Source organism: Trichoderma asperellum, chromosome 3 (assembly GCF_020647865.1).
Source record: "Trichoderma asperellum chromosome 3, complete sequence".
Classification (NCBI taxonomy): Eukaryota; Fungi; Ascomycota; class Sordariomycetes; order Hypocreales; family Hypocreaceae; genus Trichoderma; species Trichoderma asperellum.
In genome coordinates this window covers 5,225,998-5,245,896 of record NC_089417.1, presented here as the reverse complement: position 1 = coordinate 5,245,896, position 19,899 = coordinate 5,225,998, and the positions used below count along the sequence as shown (strand labels likewise).

Below are 19,899 nucleotides of genomic sequence, written 5' to 3'. Positions count from 1 at the left end.
TTAGAAGTTGCCAAATAAAACATTAAGAATAATATTTTTTCGCGCCAACCTTTTCCACCAATGCAATCGTTGAGAAATATCATGATATACGATAAGAAAAAAAGATCTTGCCAGTGGCCAGTTATTTACAGAAGATACCATTAAGCCTACCTATGCTTAAGGGTGCAATGTTAGCGTATTAATAGCATGATGAGAGTAGCATTTATTCCGTCTATTGGTAATGTATAATTATTAATAATGTGTCTTCTATATACAATATATCAACCCATATAATATAGATTTAGCTAATAACCTTATATATGTCAATGTGATAACTAGACCTATTGGTGGTAAAATAAAAGGCAATATTTTCCAATATTCTTGGAAACTATTGATTGTGACTAGCACAAAATAAGAAGCTAACTTAGAATTAATTCTACCGATATCCAAATAAAGCTATGAGCTATTACTGTATTCGAATTGTATCACTTTGATATACCAAACCAGCCAATGTCGTTGAAAAATTGTCCCATGGGTAGATAAGTATAAGTACATGACGAATTTCTAAGTCTCAAAATACCATATTCTATCTTTTATCTTACATGGTTTAGAGTATATATGTCCGCATTTCTACCCTCAATTACCATGGGCATTATTAAAATCTGTACCGCCGCCTTCGCGATTTTGCCTTTCGCAATCGCCACACAGACTTTTCAAAATGGGGGTACTACAGCTGGGTTCGACTACGTTCGACATGAGAATAAAGGACAAGTTCTACAAGTAGCGGATATTACATACAAAGGCAACTCGGCGCTCCTAATGCAGCAAACATACACACCTGGCTACACTGGTCGATATCACTCCGAGGTGGATCACAACCAAGGCTATCAACGTGGAGACGAACTGTTTTACGGTTTCATGTTCCGCTTGTCATTCACATGGGAATTCGATCAGCAGTCCTACAATATCGCTCAGTTTATCGCTGACCGACCTGGGGCTGGTTGTGACGACGACGACTGGATGCCTTCCTCGCTTATCTGGCTAGAAGGTAATCAGCTCAATTCCCGAATTGTTAGCGGCAATTACCGCCAGCCGGACTGCAGCCGTACATTCACGGGAACTGGAAACATTGCTACTGTTTCTGCCGGAGTTTGGCACAAAGTTATCATCCAAGCCAAGTGGGCAAGCGACAGTTCAGGTTACTACAAAATGTGGTTCGATGGAAACAAAGTTTATGAGCATTATAACATTGCTACGACAACCAATGATGATGCCATATTTGCATTTCGGGTGGGTTTGTATGCTAACGGCTGGCATGACGATAAAAAGATGGTTGGTAATCAGGGATTCCGTCAAGTTTGGTATGATGAGGTTGCTGTCGGTACTACTTTCGCGGATGTAGACCCTGATCAGTACGAGTAACGATTCTATAAGTCAGCTCAGCGCTCCGGTAAATAGCATAGTTTGGCGCCGCTGAGCACGACAAATAATTTTACCACATCAAATATAATTGCGTTTTCTAAGATAAAACACAATCACATTGTATGGTGAAAATTGAAGAAGAGATAGAAGATCAGGGATAGTACTTTAGTGGGTATTGAGTAATCAGCTAATCAGCATATCCATCATGTAGCGTTTTATGTATTATATGATATACAAACCAAGCAATACTATCATACCAAATGCCGAAATACATTATACGTATTTGGTATTGATGACCAACTTATGCTACTCACTAAATTCATGGCTTTATGAAGATATATATATATATACTATACAAAGTTGTTAGAAAAAGAGAAATTATACGAGGGCGCTAGATTGTAATCTCGTTCATTTCGACAATAAACATAGTGGCCAATCCCCTTGCGAGGTTTCAGTCATCAATTGTACTCAACCTTTGCCGCCTCCAGATGATATGCAATCGTTATGGAGGCAGCTACCCAGCAGCGTTGTCCCTGGGACCGGTTGGGCTGTGGCATAGAATATCGTCATTTGTGATATGTCATCGACAATAGATACATCATGGTAGCCCTAAAAGTAGAAAGATTAAGGATCAAAGTAAAGAGCAAATGCAAAAGTAAACAGGACAGAGATTCATGTTTCGATAACATTGAAAATTGAATTATCTTAAAAAGTGAGCTATATACAAATCCCAAGTATGTACAAATATACCTAGAATAAATAAGATACTACGAATGAAAAGTTTTATATACATCAAAAGGAAGCATACATCGACCCATAATCTCGAGATGCTTAGTAGTTGACGGAGCCGCAGCTGCTGGGGTTGCTGTCGCAAGTGCAAGTGCTGGGGGCGTTTCTCCAACCGGTCAAACGGTTAGCAATATCGCTAGCATAGCAGTGAGTAGCAACATTGCTCTGGAGGTTGCCAGTGCTGGAGATAGAGCCAGAGTTGTAGATACGGGCGGCACGGTAAAAGGCCGAGACGTCGCTGCGGCCAGACTCGTTGATGCAGTTGGCAAGACCGTCACCATCGTTGGTGCCAGCAGTGCCCTCGCTAATCATCTGGTAGATGGTGGCCGAGGGGCAAGGGTTTTGAACATTTCCGTTCTCGTTGCAGGTAGCAGCACCATTGTGATCCTGCATCAGACCAGGGTTGCGAACGCCGTAGTTGGTGGTCCAAACGCGAACACAACCACCAGACTCTTGCATAATAACAGCAAGAATGAAACGGTGGTCGACACCAGTAGCAGCAGCAGCCGCCTGGATACCATCCCAAATGGCACCGACCTCTGGGCCGCTATCGTCAGGAACACCCATCCAGTCGCAAGATGAGAACATCTGGTTCTTGTAGTTGTTGAACATGTTCTCAAAAGAAACCCATTGGCTCTGGTCAGGCCAGCCAGCACCGGTGCTGCCGTCACCGAGGTACAGGGTGTAGGAGTCAACACCGTCGCCGACACCATCGGTGATGTTGGAGTTGTCGTATCGGGCCACAGCGTTGTTGACAGTCTCTCCGGTGGCTCGCTTATCCTTCTGATCCTTGGCAGTAGCAGGAGCAGCAGACGTCTTAGAGGCAGTGGTCTTGCCGGTACGCGAAGGCATGTAGTTACCGCCATTGACCTTCTTGTGGGGGTAGGCATGAGCGGGCACAGGCTCTCTAACGCCGTCGGTGGCAGAAGGCGGGTAAGGCACAGCCATGGCAGCGCCAAAGAGCAGAGAAGCAATGATAGCCTTGTTAACCATTTTGATTGATTGATTCGTTCAAGTAGTATTGCAAGAATGAGTTGTTGAAGAAGGTCAGTCTGTTGATTGCTGTCGGAGCTGGGCTTGAGAGTGGTGGTATCTTGCCTGATGAGCAGGATTGTTGTCTGATATATATACGCATCACGGCCACTGCAAAAGTCTGAGGAGAATTATACGGTCAATATCAGCTTCCTATTGAAGCAAGTATGTAATCTCAACAAGTGCGATTGCCGGAATCCAAGATTAGCCTACTAATCATCAGCTTACGCCTCTGTTGACAGACAACTAGAATAGAGCGATTCGGGCATCTCCATTGCGTTCTTAGCGGCCCCGTTGAACCCCTGTATTTCACACTTGTTTCGCCTTGGAGTTATATATATAAGGCTACTTAGTAAGACATGTTCATTTATAGACTATTCAAATCAGTAAACATTGGTCGCATTTTACCCATGGCCGCCACCATGGTCTAAGGCAAACGCTTCAATTACTTGATCTATGCAGTAACCTGCCCCTAAATAATATCATTTGGGCATAAAAATATGTGTCTTCTTGTAAAGACTAGACACAATAGCGTTCTCTACTGCTACATCTATTCTAGGCCATCTGCATTGATGATACGCTCCGGAAAGGGACCTACTCTGTTAGTTCGCGCCGTTAAATTAACCGTACATCGGTTGAGAGTTGCGGCCACACACCACTTGGGAATGCAGAAGGAGCTTATAATTTAACAAGTCACAAGCTTAATGTTGAGAGCCCGTCTATTCTCGGGTTTGCTGCCAAACCTTTGCCAAATTCGGGAAAGAAGCCCGCACAGCTGCCAGGTGGTACCTTACATCTCGCATATCCCTGTCCCCTGTGGCGTTCTTCAGATCGCAGTAGGCCAGGCACTGCAATCTGCCCTGAACGCCTAGTCGACGGATCCCCTGTCGAGCCGTGAGCCGCAATAGGCACCTGGGCTGCGCCAAAGGCAGGTACAAATCTATGGGGCCAGCCTTAGCGTGGATCTCGGTAAATTCTGCGGCGAAACCACCTTGCGTGGTGAGAATGTTATGCCGAATCGAGCAGGTGGATGCATTGGACTGTAGCGTTTACAGAAGGTAAGCGACTTCATTTTGCAGCTTGCAATTCCAATTGTAACGGAAACAGAATGCCTTACCAGTTAAGGGAGGTGCGCGCAGCACTGGAAGATACTGCAACCACTGCAGGACCATGCTGAAGAGCAATTCCTGGCGGAAGCAGAGATGCATTGTACAGCAGCCATCGTATGTTGTTAGTCGTTCTTCGTACGGCGTTATGGATGGAGCACTCTGACTGCGGTCACTTCCCTGCCGCCAGGCGATATCGTCCAACAGCTTTGCCCTGTAAGCTCTCTCCTTCCCAAATCACTGCACTATATTAAGCAGCTGACGACTATTAAAGAAAAGAGGCTGTACGGAGATATACGGGTAGTTTATAATAAGCCAAGTTACAAGCTTGCTCAATGTGGAAGGCACTGGCAAGTGATAGCCGGTACCCATGGTTTGCTTCACAGATAGACTACATGTAACTCATTTGCCTGTGTCGGCGTGCGATTAGGCACCCTTCAACTGCACGCCGGCAAATAACAGTGTCCCATAGGCTGATAAATTACATTCATATTACGATATTTAGAGTTAGATGCCAAAAATGCTATCAACATCCTAAGCTAATGGCTCTCGCGGTCTCCTGCTCTGGATAAGCTCTCATTTCTAACGTACCAGTACCTACTTAGTGGTCACCACGACAGAGTAACATTCCGTATAGTGCATTAAGAGGCTCTCGGAGAAATCTCCGTAGCTTCGGCATCTCCACTCCGTCGTATGCAGGCTGGGTACATATAAACGAAGAGCGAGAAAAGCCCCTGCACTGTTCATTTAGGTTTACGATCGGTACTTCGCAGCGGCCGCCTATGTAAGTAAGAGCATCGTGATTAGGTATGTTGGATTCGTCGTTATACACATGAGCTGTTCCGCAGTACACTGGAATAGGTATTCCAAAGGTTGGTTCGCGGATTGCATAGATAACATTCTGAGAACGAGAGAGTTCAATAATCAGCTGAAAGAGTTCTATATCTTGAAGACTTTCCAATCTTTCAAGCTTGTTTGGAAATGAATAAGTACAATCTAAGGTTCCATTCGCATTCCTAACCTGTCACTGTATCGAGTCAAAATCCCTACTGGTGCAGGTATTTTAGCACGGAACTCGGGCAGGAATGGTCGGTAGTAGCCTATTCTGTATCGACAGCTGCAAGAATGAATCCGGACAATCCGTAAAGTAAGATTTAATTCTCGTTAACCTTCGTACTATGGGTACACTGATCCTATTTTACCATTTCAACGTTACATTGTTTTTGTATACCCCTAAAGTGACATGTTTCATTACCATCAATCTGTTGAAAGGGAAGCTGCGACTAAAGTCACCTCTCCTTTCCTATCACAACGTATGGTGTGGTGCGAATAGATAAATCCTATGGCATGATGCCAACCTCATCCTAAGAGAAGGTAAATGGCTCAGTCAAGTGGTAAGAGGAGCACAAGTATAACCTCTTTCGGAAGCTCTGTAATCCCTGGCTTACCATCCACATCTTTGGCGTATAGACTTACTTAGACTATCGGCTAAAATTGAAATCTGGCACGGGGGGGCATTTAGATTGGTTTTTCTTGCCCCATACAGTTCTTGGCAAACCACATCTGATGGTTAAGCACTCGCCTCAAAATTTGTCAGACAGGCATAATCACCTCGCTCTTTCGAGGCAGTTATCATCCTAATATCAAGCTTGCATGTTACTAGAATTCATTCCATTGCCTGTGTTGCAATAATTAAGAAATGGCATATATCAAAAACAGTACCACAAACAAAACCGATTCCAGCATAGCAACTATGGCATAAATCCGGCATTGACAGGAGGAATAATTGATTCATATATAAAGTCGTTGATTTCAGTTTCGAGAAATTCAAGTCAAGTATTACTCATTCCAACGCGGCGCTCAAGAGTACCTCATTATTGGAAAAAGAGTTAATCGCTCTATATAAGCTAATGTGGCTCCAAATAAACTGACCGTCTCGCATTGGCGCATTATCCCAGATAAATACAGCCCAAAAATTTGGAAAAACTCAGCATTGAGTATAGAATTTTGGCTCAGTATAACATTAATTTAATTTTTTAGGATAGAATATACAGTAGTGTGAAACGTTTTTTTAAGCTCAAGGAGCACGTATCTGAAGATCTGCGCTACCCTGGCGGATCTGCGCCTGCAAGGCAATTCCCAAGATTCACAACGATCGTGATCGACAGTCGATCATACAACGCTCAGGTCACTAATAACCTGCAAATGGAAACAGATAAGATAAATATAGAATATTAGCAAGATCTTCAAAGATCCAGTATGCTGTACTAAAAGTGTGGCTGTCAAAAGTTCAACCCTGTCTGTGTCCCTTTTTTTTCTCCCTCATTTCAGGAGTATCGCAAATGGTGGATTCTCAGAAGATAGTGCCATATCGTGCGCATTAGTGCCCAGCTTACCTCATATTTGCTTGTAACGCAAGTCGAGCAACAAGGAACTACCCAGGACCTAACCTTTTGTTAACAACTATGATGCGCAGCAGCTTTCGTTATATAAATTATTACGGTCGTGAGAGTACCTTCACATTCTACTTTAAGACGTACCGATTTGCTTTGTAAGTGAAGCCTTTGCTATATAGCCAAAAGAGTAACTGGTTAATTCCGAACTGATCTCTTATCTACTCCATCACATTCTGTTTACAATGCCAGTTTTCCCATATACACACCCCGCAAACCGTTTTCTAATTGTGATCATTGTCTTATTGTTAAGAAAACTATTTAATACGACTACTTATTTCAACTCGTGCCTGGTTTATTTTATCGTTATGAGACCGAGACAACGATAGGTATTATAGGGTACCACAGCTCTCGGAAAAAAGGGGGTCATTCTCTGCTTTGCTACCATCTACACCATATGCATCCTCTATCCACCCAGGCCTCCCTTCAGGTAGTCTTGTTACTAATTCAGGAAACTCTTCGCGCGCAATATCTACTACGGTTTGCCATCGAAGAGATTGCCCAACCCAAAAACGTTGTCCACCTGCAGAAGGCACTTCGAGAGCAAGGAGATGAGCCGCACTGACCTCACGCACATCGGCATATCCACCAAAGTCAAATTCGGGTATCTCCTTGGCGCCTAACAGATTATAAATCAGCCGAACGCTCTCGATCAGATGCGCTGCGGACGTCAGCTTGGTAGCGTAAGGACCAAATATCCACGGCGGAGTAATTGTAACAGCATCGAAGTGTGCGCCTTTGTGCTTATCAGCCCACTCCCACACTGCTCGTTCGGCTAAAGCCTTTGAAGCACAGTAGACCGTAATGCCATCGGTAGCAGGGTCGGCCGCTTGCTCATACGTAATAGGGTTCCAATCCTTCTCATTATATACGTAGCCTGCTCTCTTTCCTTTGGCGACATCTGCGACAGAAGCGTGGGATGATGTCACTACCACTCTTTTAACGTCTTTCCCATGACGCTGGGCAGCATCCAGTATAGCTATGGAGCCTCTAATCGCAGGTTTAAGGAGGTCTTCTTCATTGTCTTTTGGCTGAAGGTTGAAGGGAGACGCGGCATGAATTACACCGACCACACCCTCAAATGCCTCTTTGTATGATTCAGGCTTCGTAATATCGGCGGCAATTACATAAGAAAGTTTCGGCGCGAATTCGAGATATTCTTCGGCGAGCTTCTTGAAAGATGCCTCTGATCGCACGATAGCGCGGACATTATGACCAGTTGACCACCAAGATAGCCGGTGCTGCCAGTAATGAGGATAACCATTTTGAAGAAGAAATGTCAAGCGTAAGAACCACAGATAAATCTTGAAGCTGGTTGTCAGATATTCCTAATGCTGCTGGACTTGTACGCTGCTAATGTTAGGCGAGCAAAAAGGATCATCTTTTTGGGTCCAGAAAGGTGTTTATATACTCCAAGTGGTATTATTAAGGAGTCTTATCTAGAGCTAAATGAACTGGCATCTTAGAGGCACTTCTGAATTGCATCATTCTACTGTGATATCTGAAATGCTCTTCGCTTTCACTAAACTTGCATATGGTGTCATCACGCAGAGTGCCTAGACGCACCAGGACAAATGAAAGCTGTGATAGCTTTGCATATTATAGTAACTCTTTATAGCTAGCATTCTCAATAGCCCCCTGAGCATACTATGCAAGCGATCACAAAGATGTTAAGTAGTCATTGTAAAAGTTTAATGTTTATTGATATAGCGTCTATACTTCTTCTAAGCCTCTATATATATGCCCGAAACAGCAGGGAGTGACTTTCACAATTTCTAGTTACTTTTTCCTACTTTTTGCTATATTGGCGCTAAGGTGAGCTCTGCTGCTGACAATCTTAAATGAAGCAAAACCAACGACCTCAGAAAAGACTGCGTTGCCGCTGCTGCCGACAATTCTTTCAAATTTCGGTTGCGGCCTCTAGAAGCAATACAAAATAACGCAGGTCATTCGGGCGAATTATCCTTCTATCGGCATAGTGCCAAGGTTCGTATCATTTAGAGGCTTAATGATTACATACATTTACAAGTATATATTACAACTGTCCTATGAGTACACCTGACAAGATGCTCCATATCAGATGTAGCTAACCTTGATGCTAAAAGCCAGCTGTTACCAGCAAACTTATTCACCGATTTCTTAGCTTTACATTAGACTGCCCCGCGCTTAATTCCGAAGAGTTGCGAGCTGATTGTCGCTCAATTCAGTAAGTCTTTAACTCTTGCCTGTTTTATAGCCCAAACAAGGATAAAAAATGATGAGAAATGAACTGAATATGAAAATTTTGATGTAGCTGCAGGATTAGTGAATGAATTTAGTCAATAATAAATACCCAATCATGATTTTTGTATTGAACACCAAGAACGTAGTATTTTGAAAGCGTTCCTTCTCTTCAGCTCATGGTCAACTATGTGTAGCATGTTTTGCGACGAGGCTTATTTTGGGAGCCAACACGACTTTCTAAGCTCTTAATTGAGCTATTAAGTATTCTATATCTAGCCTTTCAAAAAGACTGGAACGTAACTAAATTTGTGCTGATGTAGCACATTTTTTGCTTTTATTGGTAGCCTATAAACAACAGCATAAACTCTCAAATCTTTTCAACCTTTTCAGAGAATTGACGGCCGCTTTAGCGCAGGCCGTTGACATTGAAAGCTCCTGCACTAACGGTGCAAGCAACGTTGTAGACAGCAAAGGGAAACATTGTCTCGCCGTAGCAAATTGAATTGTAGCAGCAACCCAAAACAATAGTCCTCTGAAGTTCCCCCAGAGCCCTGACAGGTCGGTCATACGAAGAAGTTTCGTAATTTTAGGCCTATTCTCTACATGCTTCGCTGCAGCATGAATTGGAATGTTTCTTTTTGCGACAGCCAGTAATATTAAGCTCACTCGTCGACAGCATTCATATATAACCTCTGATTGGATGCTGCCATTTTCTGTCGCTGGTTCAAAGCTTTCTATCCTTTGACAAAGTGCAGTCCGCTCATGGAGTACCTCATCTGTGAGGGCCAATACAGCGTTGTCTTTATCAAGAAATGTTGAAAGCCATTGGTATGTAAGGCTTGTAAGCAGTAGCAACTGGGCCTCGATATGTGTCGCAGGAGTCTTCTTGACCTGCTGAGAAGTAATAGGCGACATCCACTCTTCTGGAATGGCATTTTGCTGGCAAGAGCCTATTGCTGGGAATAGCTTCTCAACATCTTCTAGAGGGGTATATAAATGATCTATTGCTTCCAGAGCTATTGATCTCGAAACTCTGTTAGAAGGCATCTAAAAGGAAATAGGATTTTTACATACATGTTTATATAATTGGATATATACTGCAATAATGCTAAACTGTCTGCGTCTTGAAAATTAGCGCTCGTTTTTAGGAACAGTTTACTCAATGCTTGTCGGTGGACAATCTGCTCGTCAAGAGAGCGCTGTGCAATAGCAGCGGATTGTTGATTGCACAGGTAATCTTCTTCTAAAGTTGCATTAATGTATTCTCGGATGCTTAGGCCTTGTGGCATATCCCTGGATACTAAACAAACAATCGGGGCTCCCAGAGCAACAATCGCGGTTAAGCATCGGGGACTGAGTAATCCATGCGACAAACTCATATTTGCACTTAGACGGTGCATAACTTGGCTTTTAAGTTCCAGTAATACCGTAGTCGTTCCATGCCCTGTCAATGCCATGTAATGAGCGTAGCTAAGTAAAAGACAGCTACTCAGTATTATGGGGCAGTCCTTATGGTCAACCATGACAAATCGTCTTATGAAGTCTTCGCTATAAAATTTGGACGCTGTTAGACTGACTGAGGAAGCGCCTGACCCTCTCATTTCAGCCATGACAGACGGAAGATACCTCAAATAGTTGGGCTTAATGTAGCGCGACATATCATATTCTGACTTTGAAGACATGGCTTTCGTATTGTTTAACTTGGTAGCCCCACGTCGCTGGATAGTCTGGACGGCGAAGCAGTAAAACTGGAGATTTTCGTTACGCCGACGAGGAACCTTATCCGTGACAGTGTCATGAACAGGAGTGTTGTCTTCTTTCTCTGCTTCGTTCTCTTTGTTGGCCTGCCATTGGCGCTTAGCAGGGCCACCCCAATAGGCAGCGTGACTTCTCGCAGCATCTGAATGAGTCTTCAGCCATCTTATCTCATTTCCTTCAAACTCTGGGGTAACGAAAGTGAATCTTGGCGGAGGTTTGGTATGTTTGCGTAATGGCATTTCTGAGGACTGCTGTGTTGAACTTGAATTGCGTTGTTATTATAGGTGAGTGGTCGAATTTGCTCAATGTCGCTCAATGCCGATTCAAGGTTGCTGTAGCTTCTCACTCGCTTGGCTCTAGATGGATGGGAAGCACGCCTTGTTTAATATTCCAAGTTAGGCTTCGGAAATTCGCAAGTAATCCATGGGCTAGAACATCTTTTACTAAAGAGAGTCTAGCATGTGTTTCTCACAACCCTATGGAAAGATTCCTGTAAATGTATAAGGCAATTAACAATGCCGTGGCAAATAAATTGTGAAGTTGGTAAACCCACCAACACGCTTGTGACCTTTGCATTGGTTCATATACGAAGCTGAGCCGCATATGATAGTAGTGCTCTTCAAAGCGCTTATAAATCCCTGTAACTGAGAATTCTCCGTATGCTATACCGTAGGGCTTAAGAGCGCTAAATCTCTTTAAAAGCCTAGTGCGTCGGGTAAGGCTCACTGACCCCTTAACCCAGGAGTGTCTGTGATCCTACAGCTACCTTAAAGTGCGAAATTTGCTAACTAAGCATGTCTAAGACACAGCTTAAATAAGGTGCCTCCACAGATAACTCCGTTTCATGCGCGAAGTACGAGGAAATGTCACTTAAATTCCATTTTTCGTTTGATCGTCTGAGATATGTAGCATCATACTTATAGCGTTTCCCAGAGCTGTGCGGCCACTGCGCAAAAATTACGGGACAAAAATCAAGAGGATGCGCATCACCCATAACAATAGTCGTAGGATACAGGTATTCCTAAGCGCATCTGCGTTAAATAATGACAATCTAAGTAACGAAGTCGCTAGCATAGCTAGAAATTTCAGCTATTTCATACAGTAGGCAATTTGTTATGATCAAAATTGGACCTATTGAGTCGGTTCCTTTTAGTGTCTCGTTACTATTCAGCAGTAAACTGCTGCTGCTTTGCAAACCCGCCCTGATTCCATTTAGGGTATAACTCTGCTCGTCAACATAAACTCAGGTTTAGCAATCAAGATTTTGCATTCTAAACTTTAAAGAGATGATATTGCTTTAAGAGCTTTTCGGATTTTTTTTTCCCTTCCTTATCCCTTTCTAGATCTGTATACCTATTATAGACGTGAGAGCACAAATCAATTTATGACTTGTCATGATGAATCTAAGGCTTTCGGTCCGATAAAATATAAACCAAGTTAACTGGTGGAAAGACAGAGCTAATACGGAGTAGATTTCCCGCAAATAGTCCCAGTTGTACCAGAAAGGGAAGCAGTTCTGGAACAATGGAACTATAACTCCTCCTAGCGGGCCAATTGGAACGCAAGAATCGCTCTGGCTCTTATACATGGACGAAATATGGCGATATCCAGTGGTTGTTAGCCCTCTTTTGCCTCATCCTTGCAGATATTTGAGGCTCTTCATCTATAATCTTGTATAAAATATTAGACCGCTTGTTAGTTGTCTAGAGAACACTCCTGGCATTGAATGAGGTGTGGCGCTACTTCTGACCTGTAAGCTGACAGGGGGCAATAAACGATAGAACTTTTGTCAGCTTCCTATTACTATTATCAGGTGAATAGATGCTTAACAAAATGTCCTTAACGTATAAACACGCGAGCTAATGAAAGCCCACATTGCCACAACTCAAGAACGCCTATTGAGATATCAAGGCAGCTAAAGTTCATAGTACATTTATATTTAGTGACATGCAGCAGATCGGTGAGCTTCATTCTGGATCGTGGCGGTCAAGTGCAACTGGCAGGAAACGCCATCACCGCTCTGAGTTTGAATAGTTTCTATACATTCGATTCATCACCCTTGAAACTTTTTATATTCATATCCTGTAGAAAGATTGGGATCCGAATTTTAAAGAAGGTTCGTAACCATTATGTACTGTGATGCATTGAGAACTTGCTCCATGGGAATTTGGTCTATGTCATAGCCTTTAGAAAAGCATTAACAACGCTGAGCCAATGCCGTTAGGGTTATGGGTTTAAATGTTAACTGCTCGGTATCTAAACCTTTTAGGTTTTAGAGTCATGGTGATGTTGAACACCATCCATCTCCGACAAACGGACCAGAGACTACATTCAAGCATTTTCGTAGTGAGCTGACTATAAGTCAGATTCACTGTGGTGTGGTATTGGGAAATAGAGTTTGGCCACATTTTGTCTTGTTACAGCTGATTCAACTACCGCGTTGCTCTCAAGTCACCTTCAAGCCTCTCGTTGAAGAGGGCTGCGGGCAGTTGGGAGGACAGAGGCCGAGTAGTGCTTTACATGAACAGGTTCAGAAGAATGGGTAGTAGATGCTTCTGATCAATAACCCATTGCTCGCAACTCCGGTTAATAATAAGTTCCAAGTTCCAACAAGAGATTTTCCGGTTCTTGTATTGAAGAGGAATACCTTTGAAATGCGATGGGCAATGCAAACCACTAAGCCTGGTGAGCCGTTAAACTTAGAACACATTGCGCCCGGGAGTATTGCTGCAGGCATCCCTGTTCGATGCGTCATTCAGCCCTTTGAACAGAAGACAATATTGCCAGGCGGGGAACCTTTTGGAGAGTCTCTGCCCCGCATATTCAATACGACATTGCACTTAGATGGAAACTTGAAGCAAACACTGAGTAGTTAGCCGAATTTGAACTTTTGCGTTGCTACTGGCGCCGAGAAATCATGTTTAAACAGCACTTTTTCCAGAGCCAATAGACCTCATCATCGACCGATCTTGGCTTGAATACTATCCACGAGCTCGTACCTGCTGATGGTAGATCCAACGCTAGCGTCACATACCGAGAGGGGTTGCATGCCTCTGTGGTAGTATTCATCTAGTCACGTTACGGTGGCATTACAGCCTATACATATATACCGTCATGCGCATTGGTGTAGAATAGATATACCCGATTCTGCGATGTAATGTATCGAAATTGTTATTCACAAATATATTTCTCAGACTATGCGGGGTTGAACAGGTCATGGTCATTTGACGAGCAGGAGAATATCTTCTTAGTATCCAATACAGCAAGAAGTAAATGCCATATTATTCTTAATTTCATGTTAAAGACCAATGCTGGGTTCGAAGTCAAAAGACCAAACGCGGAAAGGGAAAAAGCAAGAAAACAGGATTCATGCGGAGGGGTTGCTCCATGTTTACAAATTACATAAATATATTGTAAGTGTGCCCTCATTAGATCTCTAGGAAAGGTAGCTCTGCAGCTTCCTAATTTTCTTTTTTCTTTTTTTCCACATTTATCGAGTACAACTCTAGCCAATATCTTAATATGGCACAAAAGCGACTGTATGAAATGCTACCATGCTTCTTTTATTTAAATTTTAGCACTTTCTGTATGTTAATTCTTGCATCGATGTGTCATATCGGCGCTTCTGCCCCTCTAAACAACCGAAACGGAGAAGAAAGAGGCTGCTCCCGGTCTGTATCAGCGACATACGATGTTATAATATACGGGTCAACCCCAGCTGCGCTTGTAGCCGCCATCCAGACAACGCGTATGAATAAGACCGTTGCAATTGTATCTCCGACTAACCATATTGGCGGCATGCTGGTGTCTGGCCTTGGTTGGACGGATTCCAAAAATGGCAATGCTATCGGTGGTATCGCAAGAGAGTTTTTTAATCGGGTATACAACTACTATCAATCCAGTTCTGCATGGACTCATGGGACAAGAGCACAATATATCAGTCAGAATATAGCTGCTCAGCCAGGGCCAGCAATAGACCAAAGCAACCAAGTACAGTGGACTTTCGAGGCCCATATCGCTGAGCAGATATTGGAAGACTGGGTTGAAGAGTTGAACATAACAATTTTTCGGAATGAGACACTTGTGGCGTCGACTGATAGTGTGATACTAAAAAATAACCGGATTGAGTCTATCAAAACCTTGTCAGGTCAAGTTTATGATGCATTAATGTTTATAGACGCCAGTTATGAAGGTGATTTTATGGCTGCGGCCGGCATTCCATACATACTAGGCCGTGAAAGCCGGGCAGACTTTGGGGAATCTTTGGCCGGAGTGCAAATCGCAGCAGACAACAACTATCAGGGAATGTCTCCGTACGTTACTGAGGGAGACTCCACTAGCGGCCTTATTCATGGAATCGACCGTGTTCTTACAGCCACAGAGGCTCAGCAGTTGAATGGTACTGCCGATAATCTTCGACTTCAAGCATTCAATTATCGGATTAGCTTAACGCAGCAATCTGACAACTTAGTGCCCTTTTCTCAACCAGATGATTACGACGAAGGTTCCTATGAGATTTTATTCCGCTATATCGAAGCAGGCGACGCTACGCTTCCATTTTTCACATCGCAGTTTATGCCGAATGAAAAAACAGACAGTAACTCAAATGGACAAGTTAGCACCGATTTCTTGGGCGGAAATTATGACACAGTCAAGCAAACAAATTACATTGAACAGAGTTTGGAACAACGGCAAATAATCGCCAACAATTATAAAACGTACACTCAAGGCTTTTTTTGGACGCTGGCAAACCACCCCAGAGTACCTGCAACAATTAGGAATGCAACAAGTGCATGGGGCTATGCTAAAGACGAGTGGACAAGTAATGGAAATTGGCCATATGACATTTACATACGAGAAGCAAGACGCATGCAGGGAAACTATACTATGACGCAAAACGATGTACAGAGCCCCAAGGGATTCGGTACAGATAGTATTATTGGTCTTGGATCCTACACTATGGACGTTCACGAGGCAGAAAGAATAGTCATCGGGTCTGCAGTTCAGAATGAGGGACTGGTTCATGTCCCAGTGGCGAATCCTTTCCCCATTCCATTCGGCAGCATTATTCCTTCCTCGGACTCTATTACTAACTTTCTGAATCCTGTTACAATGAGCGGTACTCACGTGGCGTTTGCGGCCATCCGACTGGAGCCAACATATATGATAATGGGACAGAGTGCAGCGACGGCTGCTGTGTTGGCGATTGAACAGTGTGTAAACATACAAAATGTTGACAGGCAAGCGCTGAGCGACCGATTGGAGGCAGATAAGCAAATACTGTCTCTGTGAATATTGAAAATTCGCTAGATCTTTTGAGTTAGCTTGAGAGTCTTATATTACCGTCCTAATTAAATACATTCACCAACCACTTCTTCTCAGTCATCAATAACCCATAGAGAATGGGATTGAACAAGATATTAAGACAATCAGTTGTGTTACTAAGGCACTAGCAAGTAATTAAATGGTTGATTGTCGAAACTATGTAGAGGAAAACAATGAAAAGCTATAGCTCTGAACAAGATAATATCGCCAGGAAGTTAATACGCATATCTCTATGCTTTCATACTTTTTTTATCAAATCTCTGATTTTCCTCCCATTCCTGTTCAAGAATGGAATATAGCAGAGTATCAAACCATCTACGCTGAAACCACACGTTTTCTCGTTTTCTGCCTTCCAATTTGAATCCAACTTTTCCCCATAGCCGTATTGCTGTCTCGTTGAAGCTGTAGGACCAGAGTTCAATACGGTGCACACCAGCATAATTAAATGCCCAGTCCACAGCCCATTTAGTAGCTTCTTCACCATAGCCTTTACCACGGTATTCCTCTGGAAAGCCAGATAGCAAAGTTGGTAGAACGGTGATCTTCTTTAACTTGGAGCGATGGCGGGGCCATATTGAGAGACCCAATTGGTTGCCCGCCGTGACATTCCCATTCTCTAACTTTTCCTGCAAACAGATGAAAACAAAGATCAAAGCTTTCTTTTGGTACGACTCGACAAAGTCATCCATTGACTTTTGGATTGGTGGACGGGGAATAAACGGGTGACCCATTTCCATACACCCAGGTTCGCTGATGATTTGATAGAAGGTATCCAAGTCAGACATCTGCACGCTGCGATAGACCAGCCTTTCAGATATGAAAAGGGTGGTAATAGGCCGCGGCAAAGAAGTCATAATGACTTGAGTCATGATTGGGCATGTGGTGTTGAAAAGGTATATGAAATTTGATGCGTTGGTTGTTTTTCCCCCCTCCAAAACTCGAACCTGTAGCTGGGCTTTGGATTCTACTACTTTCAAGTGCGCGCGATATCGAGGGACGGCTTATCAAGGATCTCAACAAACCGGTCCCCATAGCCTATGACCACAAAAAAACTAATATCGCGTAGAATATTATATAACAGCGGCAATCAGCATTCTAGTACACTAATCTGCAGAGCACAATTTATTCAGATGCTGTGAGTATCATAAGCCGTTGGACTTCTGTTGTCAGTTGGTACACTAGTTAAGAAATTAAACATGGCATCTTTTAGCTGCTTTCGAGACATGTTCAATGCTAATAATGCAACTACTCCGCAGCTGGCGGGCGTAAAGGAGCCCATCAGCCCACTAGCAATAGTAATACGCAGCCAGATTAGAGCTTGGTCGAACGCTGTCAGTAGAGACACTATAGCAGTAACTCTTGATTTTCGACTTGATGATACCGATATAACAGAATGGGCCTTTTAAGGACATGATACGACATGAACGCTACAACTGCGAATATAGTTGAAGGTACGCCTAGTGCATGTGTTCGCAGTTGGCATAAGCCTGCGTGGCGCCAGATATAGACCACACCCGTCAGGTGGTTATGGAATTATGTATTAAGTATTAAATAAACTGTAAATATATATGGGTGTCTATACATGTCATATACTCATTGTGCGGCTGCAGTCTCATACTTCTGCAACCGTTGGGGTCTCTTCCTTTTTGTATTCCCAGCCCGCTTTAACCAGCCAAAACATTGCCATTAGCGGCGTTGTCAGCAAGCCCAAAACTCCGCCCAATATTAATTTAAAAACTTGGGGCAGCCATTTGTCGTGATACACATAATCGGCGCCCTCTTTTGTCCCGAATCCAGTCAATGCGCCCATGAAAATGGGCCATAAAACAAGGAAGCCCACGACGCCGAAACTGAGGCCCCTCAAGGCCTGCTGGATAACTTCAAGAAGAGTCCATGGGCGATGCGGGTTCCCAACTCCGGCGGATGGATCGCGAGGAAGGAAGAAGAACATTCGTACCCATGGGTGAGACGGCTGTGAGATAAAGCCGATGGGCTGTACTGAGTGATGGCGAAGATCATAGCGAAGGAGAAACAACTCGACGAACCAGGTGATGAGGCACTGCACAAATATCGTGACAGCAGCGTCACCGGCCAGCGTGTTGGGGAGCTGCCACAGGCGAACAGGCCGCTTGACTGTGTTTTGTGTGGTATACATGGCTGTGAGATTTGTCATTAGCGATGTGCGTGATAGAAAAGCAAGCATTTCGTGGGCGAGAGAGAACACAAAAAGCTTACCGTACGCGATGGCGAAATTGACACCCCCTGACAGAATCATTGCGCCCACACCATCCAAACCAAAGATGTAGAAAATCTGCCGGCCTGAAAACCGCGTGGTGGGCTCGAGAGTTTTGCTGGGCTCTTGTCTGGCTTCCCCTTCGACACATTGATTCTGCCCGTTCCCGTCTGAAGCGGTGGTGGTGGTGGTTGCCGTTTCCAGACTCGGCTCTTGTGCTGCCGCTGAAGGCGCCGCAGCCCCTGTTTCTAGATCTTCAGGGATCGCCATTGTGGTTGTCCCGCCTGTAAGCTGCTTAAAAAGGGCGGCGTGTTGTTATACGGGGTGGCAGGTTTCTTGTTGGACTCAACCAAGAGCGTTAAAGAAGCATCATCGTGTTTTTGTAAGATTGGCGAATTGAATAAGCATATAGATATGTTAAAAGACACATTTAACGAGCTCAATTTTATTTTGGAATCATCGCCGCCTTTATTAAGCTGGAGAATCCACAGTTGTGTCTTGGCCTGGGCAAAGGGGGGCGTTCAAAATATGAGCTGCTGCTAACCGAGCCAGGGAAGCGGAATAGCCCGGCGCGATAGGTGCTAGCTCATTTACCGAGCACGAATACGGTGAAGAGCACACAGAGAGAGAGCTTTGACTCGAGATCAGAGCAGCTGATGAGGTCGTTGGTGACCGTTGATAAATGCTAGGTATTTAGCTTATCCAGTACATTGCCGGGCTTTTATCTCTTGACAGGACACGCTCCGCATGTGTTAGTCAATGGCTGAATGCTTCCACTTGCATCATAGCCGGATGACTCGGTCAGGCGTAGAGAAAGACCAAGAGAGCCTCGATGCCGAAAGTGGACCGAGCTGAGTTGCGTTAAAGATTTAAACCAACCGCTTCGATTGGGCACAAGGAGGTTAATAGCGCGCGGCTGGCAAGCGGCTCTGGTAGCCGTGGAGATACTCTGGCAATTGTTGCTAACACTGCTTCACCGTCAGAGAAGAGCCCTCACACTAGTGGCGGCCAAGCCGTTTAGCAATAGGGCCGGCCAACGTATTTGCGGTGAAGAGAGAAAAAAATAATGGAAAAGAAAGGAAAAAAAGACAGCTAGCTGAGCTGCTCAGCTACCTCCAACGCCATCCACCATATTACCTCCTGCTAGGTGTGTGATCTACCACCGTCCCGGCTCTGCTACGGAGTACGCCGCATTGGATCTCCGAACTGCCGGCCGTGTCAACGGAGCTGCATTGCTCGGACAGCGCGATTGGTTCCTGTAGCCTGCTTATATTATGCCTCATACCATATTCCGCATCTTTGAATCTTCGACTACCGCTGCAATGGAGCATCTGCCGCGATCCACATTCACAGAAACAGGCTAGTGTCATCAGTGGGGAAAAAAAAAAAAAAGGGAAGATTATGATGTAATTTGATCTTTTGGATTTTCCCGCAGGGTCCTCCTGTCGCTACTTCTCACACCATGGTGTTGTGGCGAAATCATGAATAACCGTGATAAGCGAAGAAGACGAGCGCAGATAAAAGCGGTAGGAGCCCGTCAACGGCGAAGAGACACGCCTGTTGAACCGACTCCCGAAAC

General features: G+C 44.1%; 6 protein-coding genes across 6 annotated transcripts; 2 read left to right on the top strand and 4 right to left on the bottom strand.

The window, feature by feature from the left end:
* Nucleotides 1-624: 624 nt before the first annotated feature.
* On the top strand, nucleotides 625-1,401 carry TrAFT101_006336 (uncharacterized protein; the record flags this gene model as incomplete). Its single annotated transcript, XM_024906745.1, has 1 exon — nucleotides 625-1,401. The coding sequence occupies one exon, from the start codon at nucleotides 625-627 to the stop codon at nucleotides 1,399-1,401; it is 777 nt and encodes a 258-aa protein (XP_024760869.1).
* An 831-nt stretch (nucleotides 1,402-2,232) lies between these two features.
* On the bottom strand, nucleotides 2,233-3,183 carry TrAFT101_006335 (uncharacterized protein; the record flags this gene model as incomplete). The annotated part of the gene is made up of 1 exon (XM_066127724.1): nucleotides 2,233-3,183. One exon carries the CDS (start codon nucleotides 3,181-3,183, stop codon nucleotides 2,233-2,235), a length of 951 nt encoding a protein of 316 aa, XP_065983837.1.
* Nucleotides 3,184-7,113: 3,930 nt separating this feature from the next.
* Nucleotides 7,114-8,242, bottom strand: TrAFT101_006334 (uncharacterized protein; the record flags this gene model as incomplete). The annotated part of the gene is made up of 2 exons (XM_066127723.1): nucleotides 7,114-8,085; nucleotides 8,237-8,242. 2 exons carry the CDS (start codon nucleotides 8,240-8,242, stop codon nucleotides 7,114-7,116), a joined length of 978 nt encoding a protein of 325 aa, XP_065983836.1.
* Nucleotides 8,243-13,954: 5,712 nt separating this feature from the next.
* On the top strand, nucleotides 13,955-16,128 carry TrAFT101_006333 (uncharacterized protein). Its single transcript, XM_024908251.2, has one exon. The coding sequence runs from the start codon at nucleotides 14,285-14,287 to the stop codon at nucleotides 16,052-16,054; it is 1,770 nt and encodes a 589-aa protein (XP_024760865.2). The 5' UTR covers nucleotides 13,955-14,284; the 3' UTR covers nucleotides 16,055-16,128.
* A 189-nt stretch (nucleotides 16,129-16,317) lies between these two features.
* Nucleotides 16,318-16,956, bottom strand: TrAFT101_006332 (uncharacterized protein; the record flags this gene model as incomplete). The annotated part of the gene is made up of 1 exon (XM_066127722.1): nucleotides 16,318-16,956. The coding sequence occupies one exon, from the start codon at nucleotides 16,954-16,956 to the stop codon at nucleotides 16,318-16,320; it is 639 nt and encodes a 212-aa protein (XP_065983835.1).
* A 642-nt stretch (nucleotides 16,957-17,598) lies between these two features.
* TrAFT101_006331 (uncharacterized protein) lies at nucleotides 17,599-19,528 on the bottom strand. Its single transcript, XM_024902572.2, has 2 exons — nucleotides 18,323-19,528; nucleotides 17,599-18,244 (listed from the first exon to the last, which is right to left on the bottom strand). The coding sequence occupies exons 1-2, from the start codon at nucleotides 18,588-18,590 to the stop codon at nucleotides 17,700-17,702; spliced, it is 813 nt and encodes a 270-aa protein (XP_024760863.1). The 5' UTR covers nucleotides 18,591-19,528; the 3' UTR covers nucleotides 17,599-17,699.
* Between the last annotated feature and the right edge of the window lie 371 nt (nucleotides 19,529-19,899).

Coding starts and splice junctions, on each gene's coding strand:
- TrAFT101_006331 (XM_024902572.2), bottom strand. CDS start 18,590: ATGGCGATCCCTGAAGATCTAGAAACAGGGGCTGCGGCGCCTTCAGCG. Junction 18,245..18,322: donor CAATTTCGCCATCGCGTACG/GTAAGCTTTTTG, acceptor CAAATCTCACAG/CCATGTATACCACACAAAAC.
- TrAFT101_006333 (XM_024908251.2), top strand. CDS start 14,285: ATGGCACAAAAGCGACTGTATGAAATGCTACCATGCTTCTTTTATTTA.